The following is a 24,102-nucleotide window of genomic DNA, read 5'->3' on the forward strand; positions in this document are numbered from 1 at the left end:
ATGTCATAAAACGACACATAGTGCTGGAGTAACTCAGCGGGTCAGGCAGCATCGCTGGGGAACATGGATAGGTGACGTTTCAGTCCAAGAGCCTTCCACAGTCTAGTTGTAGGATGAGGGGAGGGGGGGGGGGGGTGGGTGGGAGAGGCAGGACAAACCGTGGCAAGTAATATGTCGACACAGCCAAGGGTGGGGGGGGGGGGGGGTTTTGACAGCCAGATGATTGGAACAAAGGCCAGTGATATGAACAATAGGTGTGAGACAGGTTTGAAACGTCATGGATTTTGAAGCCAGAGGGAGAAATGTTGCAAGAGGAGTGGGGTTGGGGGGAAGAATAGGTGGGAGTCAAGATGAGTCATAGGGGAGGCAGGGGGGGAAATAGCAAGGAGCTGTGGGAAGAAACAAGGGGGGAGGATGGTTAGAGGTTACTTAAAATTGGCAAATTCAACGTTGGTACCGAAGATAGACACACAATGCTGGATCAGGCAGCATCTCTGGAGAAAAGGAATAGGTGGCATTTCAGGACGAAACCCGTCTTTTGACCCGAAACAGATTTGAGTCACTTTGACTCAAAACATCACCTATTCCCTTTCTCCAGAGATGCTGCCTGACTTCACCGAGTTATTCCGGCATTGTATGTCTATTTTCAATGTAAACCAGCATCTACAGTTCTTTCTTACTCAATGTTGATATCATTAGGTTTTATGCTGCCCAAGCGAAATATGAGGTGCTGTTCCTCCAGTTTGCATCTGGCCTCACTCTGACAAGGGAGGAGTCCCAGGACAGAATGGTCAGCGTGGGAATGGGAAAGACCTGCCCTTAAGATATGGTTTCCCCCTGCAATGCTCATTCTCTTCATCTCCTTCAGTAGTTTCGTGTTTTTAGTTTAGATACAGCGTGGAAACAGGCCCTTCGGTCCACCGTGTCAACACCAACCAGCGATCCCCACACACTAACACTATCCTACACACACTAGGGACAACTTACAATTACGGGGAGAACTAATTCAATGCCACAGACGACTGATAGACACAATATGCTGGTGTAACTCAGCGGGATAGGCAGCATCTCTGGAGAGAAGGAATGGGTGTCGGTGCGGGTCTTCTTCAGACATTTTTAGTGTAGATTGACTGATTTTTGACTAGTGAGGGTCTCAAAGATTACGGGAGAAGGCAGGAAAATGGGGTTGAGAAGGCAAAATAGATCAGCAATGATCGAAAGGCAGAGTAGACTGGATGGGCCAAATGGCCTCATTCTGCTCCTTTGTCTTATGGTCTTGTATTTCTCACATTAAATCTGAAAACACAACAAATTTCCTCGGATATGGTTCGCTTGTTGTCTGCTAATTCCCAATTGTTCCCTCTTGCCAAACCCTGGAATCAGTGCCTTACATAAATAAAGTTATGCAGCAGAAATGAACGAGCGAAAGCAAAATTCTATTTCACTCAGGCATGGGTTTGATTAAGTGCTTAATACAACTGGGAGATTCTGAAACAACTAAATGTAAATAGAGCTGCAGATTCTCAGGCTTGTTGTTCAGGCGAGCCACAAAGCTTCTGGAGTCATCTGTAATCGTTGAACTAATTTTCCAATGTATTCACAAGTATATCAAGGTGTTGACAATAACAGCTCTTGGCAGGAATCCAAGTCAAGATTGGTCACACAGAAAGATTGAAGCAATATGGACCTGCACAAGACCACATTGTCCAGATTCCAAGACAAGGATTATTGCAACACAAAGGCTGCACGGGACCTGTAAACTGCAGTTTAATGTACGAAAGAACTACAGATGCTGGTTTAAACCAAAATTAAACACAAAAAGCTGGAGTAACACAGCAGGACAGGCAGCATCTCTGGAGAGAAGGAATGGGTCTGAAGAAGGTCTCGACCCGAAATGCCACCCATTCCTTCTCTCCAGAAAAGCTGCCTGTCCCGCAGAGTTACTCCAGTTTTTTGTGTCTAACTGCAGTTTAGTGTTGAGCATTGCATTGCAATTCTCCAGGGGAACAATTGAAGAAAATGATGCAAATGAAAATGATGATCCTTAGTCTATCACACAGACTGGTCTCCCCACCATTGACTCCATACACACTTCACGCTGCCATGGAAAAGCAGCCAACAGAATCAGACCTGTCCCACCCGAATATTTGTGTTTCTCCCTGCAGAGAAAGGAATGCAGGGAGAAGATACAGAAACTCGCAGGCAGGCACGCACCACCAGGTTCAAGGACACTTTCTTTCTCTCTGTTGTCAGGCTTCTGAACGGTCCTTCCGTAAACTAGGCCTGGGTACCGTGTGACTCATCTCGACTCCAGGGTATCTGTTCTGCTTGGATAGCATGCAAAACAAAGCTTTTTCACTGAACTCCAATAATGAACCTAAACCCCTAAACCATAAGGTAGACAAAAATGCTGGAGAAATTCAGCAGGTGACGCAGCATCTATGGAGCGAAGGAAATAGGCAACGTTTCCAGTTGAAACCCTTCTTCAGACCTTTGCTCCATAGATGCTGCTGCACCCGCTGAGTTTCTCCAACATTTTTGTCTACCTTCTATTTTCCAGCATCTGCAGTTCCTTCTTAAACAACCCCTAAACCATAAGCTAGGATACTATCTGATTCATCCCTACTCCATTGCAGATACAGGACTTTGTCCGTGGAACTGATGCTACAATGCTGAGAACTGTATTCTACACTGTATCTTCCACTTTGCTCTTTTTCCTGTACCGGATCTGTTTGGACAGCATCCAAAACAAAGCTTTTTCACTCGCTGTGACACTCATAAACCTAAACAAGAATGGGGAAATGAGAAGCGAAATTCATACCTATTCGCGGCTCCACAGTTCTGTTAACAAGCTCATCAACAAACACAAATTTTCCACCTCCAAAATCAATCTTGTAGTCAGACAAGTAGAGTAATGAAGTGTAGTCAAATGATCCATACGTCACCTGTGGAAGACAGCAGGACAAGCAGGTCAGATTTAGTGTGTAGGAATGAACTGCGGTTGCTGGTTTAAATCAAAGATAGACACAAAATGCTGCAGTAACTCAGCGGAACAGGCAGTCAAGAAGGGTCTCGACCAAAATATCACCCTTTCCTTCTCTCCAGAGATGCTGCCTGTCTCGATGAATTACTCCAGCATTTGTGTCTAGGTCAGATTTAGTTCCTGTTTGTATTCCGCCGAGAAGAGTATAACTGAACATAATTTGATGTAACAACATAAAAGTGGCGATTTTGCTCATATTTCGCTTGGGTAGCTTGCAACTCAGCGGCATGAACGCTGAATTCTCTAATTTTAAGTAACTTCTACCTTCACTCCCCTCCCCTCTCTCTTCCCGAGTGGTCTAACCAGTTCGACAAGTTCACCACATTGTATCCCTCCTGAGATCACACCTTCCCAAGATGGGCCTACCAGGGCACCACCCTGCCTGAGGTCATTTGTGACTGTCCCTGAATGATCCTGGTCTTTTCTAACCGCCAGCTGTTTCCCTCCTCCCTCTCCCCCCACCCTACGTTCAGTCTGAAGGTGGGTTCTGCCAGCCCCGCTGAGCTACTCCAGCATTTGTGTCTATCTTTGGCATAAACCAGCATACGCAGTTCTTTGTTTCTACTAAACGTGGAGACAAGCAAGTATACATTTTAGTTTGGATACGATAGTGGTGTTTAAGAGCCTTTTAATGGATATACAGAGAATGAAGGGATGTGAAACACGTGCAGGGTGAAGAGATTAGTTTATCTTGGCATCTTGTTCGGCATAGACATTGTGGGCTGAAGACATGTTCCTGTTCTGTTACTCAGCGCAGTGCAACCCTTACAATGTCACAACACCAACATTCATCAGAATAACTCCTGTTCACGGGAAAATGTTTCTCCATGGCAATCATTTTTTAAAACGTCTGGTTGGAAATTAAGTGATCATTCATCGTTGGAAGATACAACTGAGCAATACCCGAGTGCCGCATTTGCCTGTCGTACAACAGCAACTGATAACTTTGAGCCATGTATGCTAGAGATGATAAATGCTGCACAGTCCGTACAAAACATGATGAACACATCATTTGCAAATCTGAGCACATAGACATGGCAGTCACACAACTGCAATGAAGAGGCAACAAAGTTTTCAATGCATTAATAATAATAATAATAAATTTTATTTAATGCGCGCCTTTCAGACATCTCAAGGACACCTTACATAGTAATCGGAATAAAAACATATAATCGGAATAGAACAAGTAAAAAAGACATCACAGAGACACAAATTAAAAACAGAATTCAATCCAAAAACAGAAAATCAAAAACACAGTGTGAAGAGAGAGCAGCGGCAGCCAAAGCGCGCCAGCGTCCACTCTCTCTTCACGGCAGCCAAAGCGCGCCAGCGTCCACTCTCTCTTCACGGCAGCCATCTTGGACACAGACCTACAGGACTACAATTAGACAAAAAAAATCATCCCCCCACAGTGGATAGCACTGTGGAGGAAGGCACAATGTCCAGTCCCCACCCCATGTTCACCCCAAAGTAAGGCCTATTGAGGCCACCGCAATTGCCTCTACGGAGGCCCGATGTCCCTGGCCGTTCTCACCGGGTGGTCTTGCCCCGGCGTCGGGAGAGTCCTTTCGGCGGCTGGGCCACCTGGAATGGCCGCTTCCTGGTTGGAGCCCGCGGCTGCCGAAGCCGACAAGGCCGCGCCGGTTTGGAGCTCCCAGGCTCCCGATGATAAAGTCGGCGCCGCCTCTCCGCACTGCCGCCTCTCCGCTCCGCAGACCCGCAGCCTGGAGATGTTGCTCTCGGCGGTCCAGCTTGCCAGAGCTCCAGCGCGTCGCTCCAGCGTGGCGACCCAGGCAAGGCATCGCCCGCTCCACTCCGCTCCAGCGCTCCAACGCTGTGCCGCCGCCGAGGCCGAGATGCCGGGCGGTCCCCGCCAGGAAACGGCGCTCCAAGCCCGCAGGTATGCCACGAGGACGGGTCATGTTCATAAGTCATAGGAGCAGAAGTAGGCCATTCGGTCCATTGAGTCGACTCCGGCATTCAATTGGATTGGATTGGATTCAATTTTATTGTCATTGCACTTTTCAGTGCAACTAAATGGTTTAGCCTGCAGTCATAACATAGAATAAATAACAAAACAAACACTCAACACAGTTTAAAGTCCCAAAGTCATTGTCTCTTCCCTCCTTGCTCTCCCTCTGCGCTGAGGCAATCCAGGCCTCCGATGTTGTGACCCCGCCGGGTGATGGTGAGCAATCATGGCTGATCTATCTTTCCCTCTCAACCCCATGCTCCTGTCTTCTCCCCGTAGCCTTTGACACCCATACTGCTCAAGAATCTGTCAATCTCCGCTTTAAAAATACACAATTACTTGGCCTCCACAGCCGTTTGTGGCAATGAATTCCACAGATTCACCATCCTCTGACTAAAGAAATTCCTTTTCATCTCCTTTCTAAAGGTGCGTCCTCTTATTTTGAGGCTATGGCCTCTGGTCTCCCACTAATGGAAACAAAGTCTTAACAAAGCCAAAACATTTTGATAGTTCTTTGTTTATTAGATATCACGCAGTACATTAACTCTGGTAAGATTCTTGTGATGCTGTGGATTAGTTTAGTTTGGAGCCAAAACCTTGTGTCCTTCATATACTGTCTCAGTGTCTATTCCTGCATGTTACCACCTAATCTAAGATTGTGCTTATGTTTAGTAATACTTTTACTGAACGGTATGCAAAAAATAGTTTCACTGTGACACTAGAGTACCATTGAACCACTGAGATACAGCATGAAAATAAGCCCTTCGGCCCACCGAGGCCACACTGCCCAGCTTTATGGTTAGAGGGGTAAAGTTCAAAGAAACTGTGCTGGGCAAGTTTTATTTTACACAGAGAGTGGTAAGTACCTGAAACGTGCTGCCATGGGTGGTGGTGGAGAAGATGCGATAGTGGCGTTTGAAACTTTCAGCTAGGCACATGGATATGCAGGGAAGAGAGGAATATGGATCATGTGTAATGAAAAGTTCTTCAATAGAGGATCCCTGAAAGTGGCAACATAGAATAGTAAAGAATGCATATGTTACACTGGCCTTCATAAGTCGGGGCATTGAGTATTAGAGTCAGGAAGTCACGATGAAGCTCTATGAGAATTTGGTTCGGCCACATTTGGAATATTGTGTGCAGGTCTGGTCGCCCCATTACAGGAAAGATGTGGAGGCTTTGACAAGGATGCAGATGAGATTACCAGAGTGCTGCCTGAAGTTGAGGGTATTAGCTACAATGGGCGGTTGGACTCAGCTGGATTGATAAAGACCCAGATTTTGAATAAAGTTGCTTTAAACTCACTTTTTAAAATATAATCGTCACTTGCCAGCTGCTGACGTCACAATGCCCACATGCCCACCAATCCACACTACCTGCCTCCTGCCCCCCCCCCCCCCCCCCCCCCGCCGCTGTGGATTAAAGGCGCAGAAAGATCGAGAAAGTTCTGCAGAACAAAGATTCTATGGCTCCGTTCCGCTATAGGATCTTTGTTCTACAGATCTCGGAGCAGCGGAGCCTCACGCGCTGAACCTTCGCCTCACGGTCGGTGCAGTTTGTGAAGCCCCGCCCCCTGCGCGCTCATTCCAGCTGTGGGTTTCCAGTCAGAAGTCGCTTCTCTCTCCTCATTTGACAGTCCACTCACTGGCCCGGGTCCCCTCCACCCCCCCCCCCCTTCTCTTCTCATCTCCTCCCCTCTCCTTCCTCCCTCTCTCCCCTCTCCTCTCAACCAAAGATCCTATACCGTTATAGGATCTTTGCTCTCTACCCGTCACAGGGGACGATCGTCTGTCCCCCCCCCCCAACCCTCCATCCCTCCCGGCCCGGATCTGTCACGCTGGGGGAAGCCATAATCGGTTGGTCCCCCCGCTGCTTTTCAACGTCCTCAGATCGTTCCGTGCCTCGCGCTCGGGCTGCCGCCCCTCTCCTCTCTCCCTCTCTCTCTCTCTCTCTCTCTCTCTCTCCCCCCCCCCTCCCCCTCCTCTTCTGACCTCCTCCCATCTCCTTCCTCCCTCTCTCCTCTCTCCTCTCTACCAAAGATCCTATGGGAATTCAGGGCTCCTCCCCTGAATTTCATCGAGCTGCCAACAGCTTTCATGCATGAGATGCGCACGCTTCATTTCCAGAACATTCTGAACACGTGTGCACGGTTGCATTTTGCTCTCTCTCTCTCTCCCTTCTCTCCCTCTCCCCCCTCCCTCTGTCTCTCCCCCTCCCCCCCTTCCCCCCAACCTCTCCCCCTCCCTTCCCCCCCTCTCAGCCCCCCTCTCACCCTCTCTCTCCGCCCTCTCTCTCATCCCCTCTCTCTCTCGTCCTATCTCTCTCACCCCTCCTCCCCCACCCTCCCTCTCCTTCTCCCCTCCACCCCCTCCCCCTTTGTCTCTTACCCTTCTGTCTACCACTTTCTCTCTGTCTCTCCCCATTCTCTCTCTGCCCTCACTCTCTACCCCCCCCCCCTCTCTAGATGCGCCTGTGAGTTGGGGGCTATGTGTCAGTGGTTAGTGTGGCTATGGGGTAAAAGGAGCAAATTAATAATATTAATATAATATCAAGGGGGGTAGTTAGTGTGTGTGACGCCGCCTGCCCCCCCCCCCCCCCCCCCCCCCCCCCCCCCCCCCCCCCCCCCCCCCCCTCGCAACCAACGGGTCTGCACTTGGTCTAGTGAAACTTAAAGCTTGCGGTTCTTTGTGATTTACATATAAATAGAACCAGTACAAATAAGCGATGAATTTGAATGATCAAGAGAGATTAATTACTTGCAGCACAAAAAAATAAATTCTGGGAAATAATTATGTTATCTTGTCAGGCCATTACTTGGCAATTAGAATATGGTGCAGTCTGACGTCTGCTTATAAAGTCACAGCAGAATTCGTAATTATATAATTGACGTTGATGTGCAAAAATGCTCGCTTTAAAAGAGATAAAACTATGTTTTCAAATCGCCTGTAAAAATTAGTGATTTTTGTCTGCCAAAATGAATACAAACGGTAATCAGGCTTAATATTGAACCTTTCGAACGACTGATTCAAATATTCACGAGGTAATGTCTCTCATCAAAAAAAATTAACCAAAAAGCAAATATTCTGCTTCACTCAAAGATTGTGAACGTAAACGAGTTAAAGTTCAGCAACTGTAGGGTCGACAAGCTACAAATCCAATTATCCTCCATGTGAATGCTTCTACTTGTTACTTCAGAAGCACTGTCACTTTACTGTTGTTATTTCATTATGTACTACACACAATCTATAGAGAATGGAATAAACTTATAGTATTTCAATTAGTTGCCTTTGACACGTACAACATAAACAGTAAAAATCATAATATCACACCATACACTCGATATCAAACCCCCCTCGCCTATGTCAACCTATTACCCACCATGCTTTGTCCTGCCTCTTCCCTTTTCCAGCTTTCTTCTCCACCCCCAACAATCAATCCAAAGAAGGGTCTCAACCCAAAACACCACCTATCAATGTTCTCCAGAGATGCTGCCTGACATGTTGAGTTACTCCAGCACTTTGTGCCCTTTCATGCACTCTGCATCTCCCCCTTTGCTCTATCTATTGTACTTTAGTTTGACTTGATTGGCTCGATTGTATAGAATTATCTGATCTGATTAGATAGCATGCAAAACAAAGACAAAGCTTTCCACTGTACCTCAGCACATGTGGCTATAATAAACCTAAACCCAGTCTTACCATCAGAGTGACACACTAGTATTCCCTGAAAGGCAAGAAAAAAGGATATGCACATGAAAGCTCTTCCTTCTGAAAGTCCTCGAGAATATAAGCCTAAGTCTCCAGGATAGGTAGCAGTCAAATAAGACACACTTAAATGGATTTGTGACCCATGGATAGACAAACAGGTTTAATTCATGCCAGATAATCGACCAACCAAGTCCCCAAAAGTGAAATGAAAATAGCCGAAGATTTTGTAAACTTCACCCATCAATAACTTGGAAATAAAGTCCAAATGGCAAGCCTTCAATAAGTCAATTGTTAACTAAAATAAAAGCTTCCTTTAAGTTAGGTGACATTCAAATCTCGTTTATACAATCAGTGCCGTCTTTGTTGAATTGAGGTCAACATTTATGAATCTTCTGAGATTGAACTTCAATGTCAAACCCTTTGATAAGCAGAGGCATAGAGCCATACAGTACAGAAACAAGCCCTTCGGCCGACCTTGTCTATTGTTAGCACAAATAACTCACCGCAACTACCCTTTGATTACTTTTTTCAAGCTACTCTTACATCATTTATTAATACACAAATTGGTGATAATGAGTAGAAAGAAGGAACTGCAGATGCTGGTTTATTAAAAAAGACACAGATTTGGGGTAACTTGAGGGGTCTGGCAGCATCCTTGGAGACGTTTCGGGTTGGGACCCTTCTTCTGACTGATTTTGGGGGGGCGGACAAAGAAAGCTGGGAGAGAGAAGAGGCAGGATGTCACAATAGGTGAACAGATGGGGAAGGGATTTTGATAGGCGGATGGTTGGACAAAGGCCAGAGATGAGAAAACAGGGGTGAGACAAAAGGATTGAAGAGTTGCCAATTGTGAAGCCAGAGGAAAGAATGTAGATGGAGGGGAGAAATAGGTGCAGAGTCCAGGTGAGGGATGGGGGAGCGGGTAGAAAGGATAAGAATATGGTTTTCCATTTGCATATATTTTGTGAATACCCTTAAATCTAGGCTCCATTTATTTTGGGCAACCAATAATGAGGAACTTGAAGACATATGTGTTTTTAAAAGCAAAGCTCCGAGGCAAATGTTGTAACACACGCTACTGTGTGCACAGCACCGCAATAAATCAATAAATTGTAGCCCTTCACCATGATAAATGAGCAGCAGATTTTATCTGAATTGCAACAAATTATTTGCGGATAACATATCCTCATAAAATTATATGAATCATAGAACTGAATGAATTATAACTGCAATATTTACCATTGTGTGTCAAGATATTAGCCAATACCTTATCAATGTGCGGGTGCCAATATTCATCATGCATTGTCTTGGCTTCTGTATTGTTCATCCTTGAGAAAAATGTGGGCTTTGTGAGGTGCAAGCGAGTTATGTCGATCCCAAATGCTTCAGCAATTTCCTTCTGAATCCGCCACCTCACATTGCTACAAAAGAGAGCACTCCATAACGTCAACCATCCTTCTTTAAATGACCGACAGCAAGACATACAGAGGTCAGTGCACGGCAGGGCAACAGGTTAATATAGAAAAGACACAAGAGGCTGCAGGTGCCTGAATCTTGAGCAAGACACAAAGTACTGAAGGAACCCAGCGGGTCAGGCAGCATCTGCGGAAAGAATGGACAGACCACATTACGAGTCAGTCTGAAGAAGAATCCTGATCTTAATCACTCCCCAGATGCTGCTTGATCCACTGAATAACACCGACAGTTTAATACACTCAGGTGAACGTGGATGAATTTTCAAATCTGCGGCTTTAAGTTTTCAGACAGAGGACATAAGATGATTCGGAGTTCGAAGCCATGCAGCAGTGCGTTTTTAGTGACATTACGTACCGCTACAGCGTACTGATGCATATGTTTATTAATCATGCTTAACTAATGGGTAATATCAGTGAATGAATTAGAAAATTTATATGTTCAGACATTAGATTACAAGTTAAAGTATCCTCAACATTGGTCATATTGAAAGACACAAAAATATTGGTCAATGTAGCTTAATTTTTAATTGATATTAGACCAAGTGGGACACGTTGGGCCCCGTTCCCCCAACGCAATATTCCACCACTCACCCATAGCCCCCAACTGCACAGGCGCGGCTCATTTCCCCACATCCCCCAGCACTCCCTTCCCCTCCTCTTCACCCTCCACTCTTCTTTCCCCTCTCCTCCTCTCCTCCCCTCCCCCATTCCCTCCCTCACTTCACCCTCCCACTCCTTTTATCAATCCTTATTCACGCTCTCCCTCCTGCCACAAGCCCTCTCCCCACCTTACCCCTCTCATCTTCCTCGATCTATACAATAGATATATAATAGACTCCGCTATTTTTAAAAGCCCTATCTAGCTCTCTCTTGAAAGCATCCAGAGAACCCGCCTCCACCGCCCTCTGAGGCAGAGAATTCCACAGACTCACCACTCTCTGTGAGAAAAAGTGTTTCCTCGTCTCCGTTCTAAATGGCTTACTCCTCATTCTTAAACTGTGGCCCCTAGTTCTGGACTCCCCCAACATCGGGAACATGTTTCCTGCCTCGAGCATGTCCAAACCCTTAACAATCTTATATGTTTCAATGAGATACCCTCTCATCCTTCTAAACTTCAGAGTGTACAAACCCAACTGCTCCATTCTCTCAGCATATGACAGTCCCGCCATCCCGGGAATTAACCTGGTGAACCTACGCTGCATTCCCTCAATAGCAAGAATGTCCTTCCTCAAATTAAGGGGCCAAAACTGAACACAATACTCCAGGTGTGGTCTCACCATAGTTCTGTACAACTGCAGAAGGACCTCTTTGCTCCTATATTCGACCCCTCTTGTTCACTGCCTGCTGTACCTGCATACTTACTTTCATAGACTGATATATAAGGATCCCCAGATCCCGTTGTACTTCCCCTTTTCCCAACTTGACGCCATTTAGATAGTAATCTGCCTTCCTGTTTTTGCTACCAAAGTGGATAGCCTCACATTTATCCGCATTAAACTTCATCTGCCATGCATCTGCCCACTCCCCCAACCTGTCCAAGTCACCCTGCATTCTCATAGCATCCTCCTCACAGTTCACACTGCCACCCAGCTTTGTGTCATCTGCAAATTTGCTAATGTTACTTTGAATCCCTTCATCCAAATCATTTATGTATATTGTAAATTGCTGCGGTTCCAGCACCGAGCCTTGCGGCACCCCACTAGTCACTGCCTGTCATTCTGAAAGGGACCCATTAATCCCCACTCTTTGTTTCCTGTTTGTCAACCACTTCTCTATCCATGTCAGCACTCTACCCCCAATACCATGTGCCCTAATTTTGCCCACTAATCTCCTATGTGGGACCTTATCAAATGCGTTCTGAAAGTCCAGGTGCACTACATCCACTGGCTCTCCCTTGTCCATTTTCCTAGTTACATCTTCAAAACATTCCAGAAGATTAGTCAAGCATGATTTCCTCTTCGTAAATCCATGGACTCGGACCGATCCTGTTACTGCTATCCAAATGTTCGGCTATCTCATCTTTTATAATTGACTCCAGCATCTTCCCCACCACCGATGTCAAGCTAACTGGTCTATAATTCCCTGTTTTCTCTCTCCCGCCTTTCTTAAAAAGAGGGATCTATTTAAATAACATTAAACAACAATTGTCTCCTCGTCCCCTCTCCTACTACCTTTTGCAACAAAATAACAAATCTCTCATTGCATTGGCAGTCCTGTCTTTGTTAACATTGTAATAGTGGAGCATTGTAAATTAGATCCAATTGTGACGTCATAGCTGTAACTCCCACTGCAACTTAAAATGATTTTTCTCAAACTGGATTTTGTAAAGCTGACAATGTGAATAACTTGTAAAATATACCATCAATCTGAACGAAACTTGCTACAACACATCACAGGACAATGGTCAGTGCTATCATGTATCGTTTTGGCGTAATTCAGGGCATGACTGACACACAAACACGCAGACTCACAAACTAATAAGATGAGAGGTTTAGTAATATATAGAGAGATAGATGCGTGCCTACACCTTTGATAACAAAACTCAAGCAGTAAGTGCTGCTGCCTCATGGCTCAGGGATCCAGGTTCGATCCTGACCTTTGGTGCTGCCAGTGCGCAGTTTGCAGTCTCCCTGTATGTGCGCCTGACTAGTTTTTGTCCCACACCTGACAGGGTGGCACAGTGGCACGGCTGGTAGATCTGCTGCCTCACAACGAAGGGACCCGGGTTCGGTATTGACCTCAGGTGCTGTCTGTGTGGAGTTTGCACGTTCTCCCTCTGACCGCATGGGTTTCCTCCGGGTGCTAAAACTCAAACTGGCTCTACTGGCCACTGAAAATATGAAGTTACTACTATTAGAGGTACTACTAATATTGCGTTACTGCAGAAATAAATTAAGCCTCAGAATCCCCCTTTGGACCGAGAGAGGAACAATAGTCATTGAGATGTTCACAACACCCACAAACAGTTTGAGATATAGTGAGAGGCAATAGGAGAATGGGAAAAGGAAAATAAGAAGCAGACATGTAAAAATCAAGGGCGGCACAGTAGTGGAGTGGTCGAACTTCTGCCTCACAGCGCCAGAGACCCAGGTTCGATCCTGACTTCGGGTGCTGTCTATACGCAGTTTGTAACCGCAATAAGTGGTGAACACTGCCCAGTCAATCATGGGAACTGACCTCATCACCATCAAAAAGGCATCCTGCATCATCAAAGACCCACACCACCCTGGCCACACTCTCTTTTCACTCCTACCATCAGGAAGGAGTTACAGAAGCCTGAAAAGTGTAACATTCAATGTCAAGTCAAACTGAAATGCAAGAAACTTGCGAGCAGAGAAATGCTACAATTGAAATCACGAGACAGTGATTGAAGTGGGCGGAACCCCAGCCTGCCGAGTTCTGCCTGGGGGTCAAAAGGGCACAGAGCACCAGAAGCCAGTGAAGGAGAGACAAGAAACTTGCGAGCAGTGAATCCAGCAGTAAATCAAAAAGACTGTCCGAAAAGACTGCCGCGAGAGCCAGAAAAGGCAAGCAGGACTGATTTTTCTACAGACCCGATTGGCAGCCGGTAAGGACTGAACTCTAAATGGACTGAGTCGAAGACTGCAGCCCCAGAGACTCTGTTTAACCATTTAAAAGCTGAGAAACTTGTCTGGCTAACGTGTTGATATTGGTGGTGTTTGTTAACCAAGATGACAGGGTGATGATAATGTTTGTTGCCTATGTGAAGTGCATATGTTAAGGGCTAATGTAAGCTAATTTCTAATACTTATATGCTATGTGTGGTGTTAGTTTAAATAATTGCACTTTAAAAAATATGATAAAATGTGTTAAAAAACAGTAAAGATTCATATGACACCAGCTAAAAAATTGGTAACAGTAGTGGGCATTATTTGTATTTTTCATTTAATGAAATGTGAAAATTATTTAAAAAACAAAATGGCTGCTATGAGTTGGAATGTAAATACATGTAATTTTCTGTTATTTATATTTGGTTACAGTAATGTGTATATTTTTTGCCTTTGTGTCTAAAGGTTTTTCACCTGATAAAGACCTAAACTGATAAAAACTAATCTGCCAAAATAAAAGAAGGAGAAAATAAAAGGTGGAAAAGAAGTGTTTGGTCTGAGTGAATCCAGTTCATCATTTCGGGGTAGATAAATCAAATCCCTTTCAAGCGGGGAAACTGCAAAAACATTAGAAGACTTGACAGTGAAAAACCGCTGTGACCAGGAGATCTGGAAACAGTAGAAGACTTAACAGTGAAAAACCGGGCGGGGCCAGGATATCTGGAAACCTGGAAAAAAGACAGTTAAGTCAAGATAAATCATGGCTGATGAAGTTGCTGTAAAGTCAGCTGAGCAGCTCAAGCTGAAGAGGACAACAGCAAAACGGGCATTCTCTCGCCTTGTTAACAGCATCATTAGGAACCATGAAGAAATGTCTGAAGAGGAGCTCAGGAACAATTTCAACAAACTCATGCAGGAGGCCGAAAAAGTCATGGAAGCCAATGACAATGTGGAGGCTGGACTCATTGCAGAGCTGGAGGCGGAGCTGGACGCAGATGAAGAAACTGTGTTAACTGAACAGCAAAATGCCGACCTGGCAAAGACTGCAAAGGAGTGTAAGTCGAAACTAAAAGAGGTCAAAGGGCTCATCCAGGACACTCTATGGGCAAACTTTGGAAATGTTGAGTTATCCACCTCACTACAGACAGCAGATGGTGCATGTGAACTTGCTGCTGCCACCGCACCATCAAATAGCAACCAAGAAGCATATGAATTCATGCTTAACCACCTGCAGAAACTGGTAGAGACTGCAAAGGAGACGTACAGTCGGTGGAAACGTTGGGTCCCTCTGGATGAGCAAGAGAGCTTCCAGAAACACCTAAGAACACTCGAGCTTCTTGTCCCCAAGCTGGTTTCCAGAAAGGCTGACTTCATACAGGCAAGAATAAAGAAGGACGCTGAAGGATTAGCACAAGCGGCGAATGCTTTCAATTATCCTTCACCAGCCATCAGACTGAGGCCCACGGCCCTTCCTAAGTTTACTGGAAACAAGCGTGACTTTTATAGATGGAGGAAGGATTGGGAAGCACTGCAAAAGCAAGGTGAACCCACTGGATCAAATGAGGTGAAGAAGGTTCAATTGCTGGACAGTCTGGAGGACAAAATTACAAGAGACCTCCGCCTCACAAGTTATAACACTGCAGATGATATCTTTCGTGTCCTAGAGAACCGGTTTGGAAATCAAACAGCTATTGCTATTGAGATAGTGGAGGAGCTTCAGGGAATCCCACCTGTCAGAGGACATCAGCCACGTAAAATAGTGGAATTAATTCAAGCTGTGGAAAAGGCGCTTAATGACTTGAGCGATCTCGGAGACACAGGCGCTATTAAAAATCCACTGATGACAAAATCAATTGAAACCAAGCTTCCAGAAACCCTTAAGAAGGAATGGCTGGTTTATGTAGCTGACAAGAGGAATGGTGTGGCACCAGAGAAACGGTTTGACAGTCTCTTGTCATTTCTCAAAGAGCAGGAGAGCATATACGAACAGCTCGAGCAACTGAGGGACGAGGAGCCGAGTAGAAAGGAAACTCGGATTGAACCAAGACATGCCAGAACCAAGTCTACCAAGTCAGAAAATGACCACACAAGTTGTGTAGTCTGTGGTGACATAAAGCATAAAAGGAAGCTGTACTTCTGCAAGCAGTTTCGAGGGCTAAAGCTGACAGAGAAAAGAGCTGCAGTAAAGAAGTTGGGAGCATGCAAAAAGTGTCTTGAAGTCCATGATGATGGTTCATACTGCAAACCTGCATATCTGTGTAAAAATCTAATCTGCAAGGATGAACAAAATCCTGAGCATCATTTTTATCTGTGCCCCAATTATGAGATGAGGAAAAGCAGTGTGGATCAGAGAAGAAGTAAATTTGGTCCAGAGGAAGATAAAGGCAAGAAGAAATATACAGTGCACCAAGAGGAGTTTTTCAGCAAACTTCCACCAGAGTTGGCAAAACAATGCCGAGATGTGTTCTCCAACACTGCATCAAGAGCCTTCAACACTGCAAAGCATCAGCCAAGCCTCCTAAAGGAAGGTGGACTGCAAGAGCATCCAGTGATTTTGATGCTTCTGGAGGTCGTAGCAAATGCTGGACAAAAGGTTGGGACATTAATTGACTTGGCTTCAGATACCAACTACATAACTCACAAGGCTGCGAGTAGACTGAACCTTAGGAGTGAAGACATCACGCTTATCGTCCATGGAGTTGGGGGGATGAAGGTCCACGTAGAGACGATGCGCTACCTTCTAAAGATCCGAGTGAAGACTCCCAAGGGCACACTCAAGTCGCACCAGTTAGTTTGTTATGGATTGGACAGCATTGCAGATGTTCACAAACATGTGACACCACAGCAGCTGCAAAAGTTCTTTCCAGACGTCCCACTTGAGGAACTTGTGAGACCAAAAGAGATACATTTGCTCATAAGCCATAGAGAAGGTCAGCTAGCGCCTCAGAGGATTAGAACTGTTGGAGATCTCATTCTGTGGGATGGACCACTGGGAAAGACTGTTGGAGGTTGTCATCCTGAGCTGTTTGAGAAGCTTACCATGTCAGCCCACATGTCCAAAACACACTTCGCAAGATCAATGAGAGCAGCTGCTTTAAAGTATGAGGAGCTCACTGCCCCAGTCCCTGAGGAACTTTCACCAAACGGACAGGTCGCCGTCAAAGTTCAGAAGTCACGCACATCAACCGCCAATCGGGACTTCTTGGATTGGTGGAAGTGGGATAGCATTGGAGCAGCATGCGAGCCAAAGTGCGGGGGTTGCCGTTGTGGAAACTGCCAGCCAGGCGGAAAAGAAATTACTCTTGCTGAAGAGAGAGAGCTCGAAGTGGTAAGGGAAGGCCTCACCTACGTAACAGGAGACCGTCACAGTAAAGACCCACATTGGCATGCTAGCTATCCTTGGTTGGAAGACCCAGCTTCTCTACCAAATAATAAAAGGACAGTGGAAGCCACATTTCTCAGGACGGAGAGGCAGCTATCCAGAGAACCTGAATGGAAAAGTGCCTACACAGCTCAGGTGCACGACATGGTGGACCGAAAGGCTGCAATCAAATTGTCCGAAGACATGATTGCAAACTGGAAGGGACCAGTGTGGTATGTGAGTCACCTTATTGCTCCAAACCCCCACTCTGTCACAACCCCAGTGAGACTAGTGTGGAACAGCAGCCAAAAGTGCAATGGTGTCAGCTTAAATGATTTGCTGATGAAAGGTCCAGACGTCCTCAACCAAATTCGCGCCGTCCTCCTCAGATTCAGAGGCGGAATCTATGCTGCTCTGGGAGACATAAAGAAGATGTATAACTCAGTCTGGTTGGAGGACCGTGAAGTACACTTACACAGATTCCTCTGGCGAGATTCCGAGGACGAGGAGCTGGGAGAGTATGCTATCACAAGAGTGAACATCGGAGACAAACCTGCGGGGTGCATTGCACAGTTGGCAATGCGTGAGACTGCTAATCTTCCTTCTTTTACCCACCTCAAGGATGAGCAGCAAGTACTCCAGAAAGACAGCTATGTTGACGACATCCTCACATCTCACAACAGCCTCGACCAGTTGAGAATCATCACAGCAAATGTGGAACGAATCCTAAAAGCTGGTGGGTTTGGCTCAAGCCTTGGGTTCTGTCTGGCCAAAGTGGGAGGAAGGAGGACAGTGATGCTTTAAAGAAAAGCAAAACAAAAAGCATGATCCGACCAAACCAAATGCATGATGATGATAACAAGGCACTTGGTCTGGGCTACATTGTAGAAGAGGACATGCTCCACGTTATGGTGGAAATCAATTTCTCCAAGAGAAAGAAAAAGATGCGGCTTGGTCAAAGCCTTCTACAAGAGCAAATCAGAACTCAGACGCCAAATCCCCTAACAAGAAGAGAGCTTCTCAGCCAGGTAGCAGGGCTATATGACCCCATCGGCATAGTGGCTCCTGTTAAGCAAAAGGGAGCGATTCTAGTACGCAGAGCTTTCCAAGAAGCAAAAGAGGGAAGCTGTTCGGTCAGAGACACATGGGACATGGCACTCTCAGATGGACTCAGGGAGGATGCAATTAAGCTCTTTGAAGAGTACGAACAACTTGGAAAAGTCAAGTTCGTCAGGGCACTGACTCCCTCTTGCTCCGCAACTGAACCCTTGGGAATCACCTTTTCTGACAGAAGTGAGCACACCTACGGGGCAGTGATGTACGTGAGATGGGATTCAGACCATGGCCCAATTGTCAGACTTGTGGAATCCAAGGCCAAGTTAATTCCCTTGGACCACAGAGGAGACGCTGTTAAAGCAGAGATGTGTGGAGCAGTGTTCGCCTCACGTTTAAAGAAGTATTTGAGCTACACAGTCAAATTCAAGTGGAGAAGTGGTATCATCTTGTGGAAAGCCCTAAACAATCCAAAGTGGGAGGCCATCTCTTTGACAGGAGTCATTACAGTAAGAGAACGAGAAAATGCTCTAAAAGACATTTTTTGTGCTGCGCAATTGGGCACAACTTTCCCAAGCACCACAACAGATCGACTGGTAGCCTATAAAGACCAAGATTCTGGGCTGATGGTTTGTGGTGGCAGAGTGCAGAGCTTTGAAGAGGATAAAGTTGCTGTTCCCATCCTACCCGTTGATGCCTGGGTGTCCATGCTGCTAGCTCGGGAGGCTCACAGGGAGAGTCATGACGGAGTGGCTGGGACCTTGCTTAAAATGAGAAGAAAGGCTTGGGTCATAAAAGGAAGGAGAATTGCTCAAAAAGTTGTTGATCACTGCATAATCTGCAAGAAAGCAAAAGCAAAGAAATGTCAACAAGTAATGAGTGATCTGCCGCCTGAAAGAACTGAACCTGCTGCTCCTTTTGAGTTTACAACAGTAGACCTCTTTGGACCCTACCACGTACACGATGACATCAAGAAGAGGGTAAAACTCAAAGTCTGGGGAGTTGTCTTGCTTCCAGTAGAAGGACAAGACAAAAATGCATCAGGTGACTAAGTTCAAACCCCCATTCAAAGTTTGACTTTAAAGCGTCGATCTCCCAAGTGGTTCCATTGGAAGATCGAGTGGGAGGTGTCAAGTCAAACTGAAATGCAAGAAACTTGCGAGCAGAGAAATGCTACAATTGAAATCACGAGACAGTGATTGAAGTGGGCAGAACCCCAGCCTGCCGAGTTCTGCCTGGGGGTCAAAAGGGCACAGAGCACCAGAAGCCAGTGAAGGAGAGACAAGAAACTTGCGAGCAGTGAATCCAGCAGTAAATCAAAAAGACTGTCCGAAAAGACTGCCGCGAGAGCCAGAAAAGGCAAGCAGGACTGATTTTTCTACAGACCCGATTGGCAGCCGGTAAGGACTGAACTCTAAATGGACTGAGTCGAAGACTGCAGCCCCAGAGACTCTGTTTAACCATTTAAAAGCTGAGAAACTTGTCTGGCTAACGTGTTGATATTGGTGGTGTTTGTTAACCAAGATGACAGGGTGATGATAATGTTTGTTGCCTATGTGAAGTGCATATGTTAAGGGCTAATGTAAGCTAATTTCTAATACTTATATGCTATGTGTGGTGTTAGTTTAAATAATTGCACTTTAAAAAATATGATAAAATGTGTTAAAAAACAGTAAAGATTCATATGACACCAGCTAAAAAATTGGTAACAGTAGTGGGCATTATTTGTATTTTTCATTTAATGAAATGTGAAAATTATTTAAAAAACAAAATGGCTGCTATGAGTTGGAATGTAAATACATGTAATTTTCTGTTATTTATATTTGGTTACAGTAATGTGTATATTTTTTGCCTTTGTGTCTAAAGGTTTTTCACCTGATAAAGACCTAAACTGATAAAAACTAATCTGCCAAAATAAAAGAAGGAGAAAATAAAAGGTGGAAAAGAAGTGTTTGGTCTGAGTGAATCCAGTTCATCATTTCGGGGTAGATAAATCAAATCCCTTTCAAGCGGGGAAACTGCAAAAACATTAGAAGACTTGACATTCAATTTCAGGGACAACTTCTCCCCTTCAACAATCAGGCTATTAAACACTGCAATCACCCAATAAGCTCTGACCAATATAGACTCGGGGGCATTTTTACACTATTATTGTTTGTTTTACAGTATGTGTGTAAATGTATGTATGTGTGTATATATATATTTGTGTGTTTGTGAAGGCATATACTAGCAATGTTACAAAATTTTGAGATTTAAAAAGTCAAGTCTGTAATTTATGCCATCAGATAAAGCATAAAAATAAGTTTAATTTGACACCTAATTCACTTTCATATCTCAAGTATTTAAAAAGTTATGGCCATTTTCATACTCGGAAATGAGCATCTTGTTCCCTATTGATTTTCTATGGACATAACAAAAAAGCTGTGATCGTGGACAGTCAAAAGCCCATAACTTTCTTAAAAATTAAGAGAACTGAATGAAATTTTCAGTTATCATAGATTGAAGCATTCTGAAACAAATATAAAATAATCTTACTTGGATGACCTGAAGTTAAAGCATATAATTAGTTAGTTACCTAATTGTAGCTAATTTCAGACTTCAATTACTAGATCTAAACATCTATCCATTTCTTAATAAATGATTAACATTTTTAAATAGCCTAAATGTCCAAATAATATTCACGAATAATTCACAATAAAACATGATTTTAAAAATCTCATTTACATTAATTTATAGACCAAATGGAAGGAATTTAGTGTTCAATTGCTGTAAATAAATGCCCATTTAAATCAGTTTTCCAGTGGGTCCCTGTGAACGCGCTGGTTTAGAACGTTCACATTGCGGTAGATTTGTGCCCCAAATGCCCAGAAAAATACTGCGGGATATAATGGGCCCAAAATGAGCTACTCGCAATATTAAACTTTGTATAAAGGGATCTTAAGAAGCCCTTTTTAATGTAAAAATATACAGCCCACCTTCTGCTATTTGCTTTATGAGACCCTGCGGTTGCTGGCGGTCGCGGGTTTAGAGATTGATTTTTAAACTACTATAACTATTATACGAGGCCTTTAAAACTAATAATAGCTTTTGCGACGGGGTCTTCCAGCGATTTTTCGTTAATAATTAACTAGGCTGAACATCTTCGATTTGAACAGCCTAGAGAAAATCGCGTTTTAAACCCGCCCCCCTCTAAACGGCGCCAAAATCGCGCACACCCGCAGCGGCAGATTTTCAAAGACGCTTCAGGTAGGCTTTGCAACATACCTACATATACATATAAAACTTATTTTTGTTTATTAATTTATTTGGAAAGTACTATGCTTACATATTCTGTTGTGCTGCTGCAAGTAAGCAGTTTCAATGTTCTGTTTGGGACTTATGACAATAAAACACACTTGATTCCTGACTGTTTAACTGTCTGTATGGAGTTTGCATGTCCTCCCTGTGACCGTGTGGGTTTTCTCCCACATTCGAGCGATGTGCAGGTTTGTAGGTTAATTGGCTTCTGTAAATTGTCCTTAGTGCTTACGATGCAAAAGTTGGATAAAATCGAACTATCGATGGTCGGGCTGGACTCTGTGGACTAAAGGGCCTGTTTCCAGGCTGTATCTTTAAACTAAACTAAACTAAGCAAACTGCAGGAGTAACTCAGAGGGCCATTCAGCATCTGTGGAAGTCATGAATATGTCTGAACAAGTCTGAAGAGGGGTCCCGACTCGAAACGTTATCTATTCATTTCCTCCACAGAAGCTGCCTAACCTAGTGAGTTCCTCCAGCACATTGTGTTTGGCTCAACAGCACCTGCAGTTTCATGTGTCCCATCTTCAAGAGATCAGTATCAGTCAACCTTTTATTGAAGATAGACACAAAATGCTGGGGTAACTGAGCGGGTCAGGCAGCATCCCTGGAGAAAAGGAATAGGTGACTTTTCGGATCAAGACCCTTCATCAGACCAAACCTTTTATTGAGCTATCCTTACATGAGAAAGTTATCAGAATAAACAACAATAATTTTCTTACCTGTATAATGCAAAGTCTTCTTCGTCAAATAAATCATTTATTTGATCGCCGAAGTACCTGCAAATGTAATGTTGAATTGACAATTTATACAGTTCTCAGTTTAATTCCCCTTTAAAATTATTCCACCCTGTATATTCTATGCTGTTTCAATTCATGCAAAAACGTTCTTTATCTGGGGATTATCCATCTAGGAACATTTCAGAGTAATTCCAGGAAAACCATGTGTAATGTTGTGTGTTCTTTGACCCACCTCCAAAAGATAAACACGGATAACAATCAGAAAAATTCAGTTTGCATGATATTGGATATTAGGCTGAGACAATAATGGCACAAAGTATACTACAATATATAATTGATTGAAAGATAGAGCATGGAAACAGGCCCTCTGGGTCACCGAGTCCACGCCGACCATCGATCACCCATTCACTCCAGTTCTATGTAATCCCAACTTCTCATCCACATTAGGGGCAATTTATAAAGGAAAATTAACCTACGAACTTGGGATGTGGGAAGAAACCAGAGTCCCCAGAGGAAACACACACAGGGAGATCATGCAAACTCCACACAGAGGTCAGGATGGAACCCGGGCCTTGAGCACTGTGAGGCGGCAACTCCACCAGCTGCACCACTGTGCAGCCTTGGCCTGAATGATGAGAGACACTGGCAGCTTGTTGGAGATACAACTTTAGCGTGATGTCAGCTGGAGAAAAGCCATGTTTTAAAAGCAAAATTGAATATTTAGAGAAAGGTTGGCAGTCCCTCAGCTACTGACACCTTCACCAGTAATAAACATAAAATCCAGCAGAAACAGTATTGAGTAATTCCAGTTATTCAGCTTACTGGAGAGGAGGCAGATGTGTCACCATAGTCTTCCTTCTGCTCATTCTTTCTCCAGATTCACAACTTCACAAGATCCAGGAGTAGAATTAGGCCATTTGGCCCATCGAGTCTACTCCACCATTCAATCATGGCTGACCTCTGCCACCTAATCCAATTTTCCTGCCTTCCCATAACCCTTGACACCTGTTCTAATCAAGAATTTGTCTATCTCTGTCTGAAAAATATCCACTGACTTGGCCTCCATAGCCCTCTGTGGCAATAGGTTCCACAGATTAACTACCCTCTAAAGAAGTTTCTCCTCACCTCCTTTCTAAAAGAGTGCCCTTTAAATCTGAGGCTATGGCCTCTGGTTCTAGACTCTCCCACCAGTGGAAGCATCCTTTCCACATCCACTCTATCTATGCCTTTCTTTATTCTGTAAGTTTCAATGAGGTCCCCCTTCAACCTTCTAAACTCGAGCGAGTACAGGCCCAGTGCTGTCAAACACTCATCATATGCAACCCGCTCATTCCTGGAATAATTCTTGTAAACCTCCTCTGGACCCTCTCCAGAGCCAGTACATCCTTCCTCAGATATGGGGTCCAGGTTTGCTCACAGTTCTCGAAATGCGACCTGATCAGTGCCTAAAAGAGCCTCAGCATTACATTTCTGTGTTTGTATTCCAGTCCTCGTGATATAATTGTTACATTGACTTTGCCTTCCTTACTACCGGTTTGACTTGCAAATCAACTTTTTGTGAGTCCTGCACCAGATAAGGGGACAACTTTGCTAATTCACTCAGGGGTCAGGACAACAGACTGTATGTATATAGCCTTAAAAATCACCATGTGAAGTCAGACCCGGCTATCGAAACTTTAAATAAGAATGGAAAAACATCCAAAATGTACAAATTTGCAATAGTTTGAAGAATTTGAAGTGGCAGGGTGGCGCAGCAGTAGAGTTGCTGCCTTACAGAGCCAGAAACCCGGGTTTGATCCAGACTACGGGCGCTGTCTGCACGGAGTTCCTTCATTCTCATTGTGACCAGATGGGTTTTCTCCGGGTGCTCCGGTTTCCTCCTACA

The 24,102-nt window shown here is 44.6% G+C and overlaps 1 protein-coding gene across 2 annotated transcripts in view; it reads right to left on the minus strand.

Annotated features, from left to right (window-relative positions):
• ogfod3 (2-oxoglutarate and iron dependent oxygenase domain containing 3) overlaps nucleotides 1–24,102 on the minus strand; it is a 72,923-nt gene that overhangs the window by 24,151 nt on the left and 24,670 nt on the right. Inside the window, exons 6-8 of one of the 2 annotated variants that reach the window (XM_033044002.1) lie at nucleotides 22,200–22,256; nucleotides 9,990–10,143; nucleotides 2,822–2,945 (exon numbers count right to left, since the gene is read on the minus strand). In XM_033044002.1, coding sequence (XP_032899893.1) covers nucleotides 2,822–2,945; nucleotides 9,990–10,143; nucleotides 22,200–22,256 — 335 coding nt within the window. The remainder of the gene's footprint in view (nucleotides 1–2,821; nucleotides 2,946–9,989; nucleotides 10,144–22,199; nucleotides 22,257–24,102) is intronic. The other variant, XM_033044003.1, reaches the window with a different exon arrangement.

Source organism: Amblyraja radiata, chromosome 26 (assembly GCF_010909765.2).
Source record: "Amblyraja radiata isolate CabotCenter1 chromosome 26, sAmbRad1.1.pri, whole genome shotgun sequence".
Taxonomy (NCBI): Eukaryota; Metazoa; Chordata; class Chondrichthyes; order Rajiformes; family Rajidae; genus Amblyraja; species Amblyraja radiata.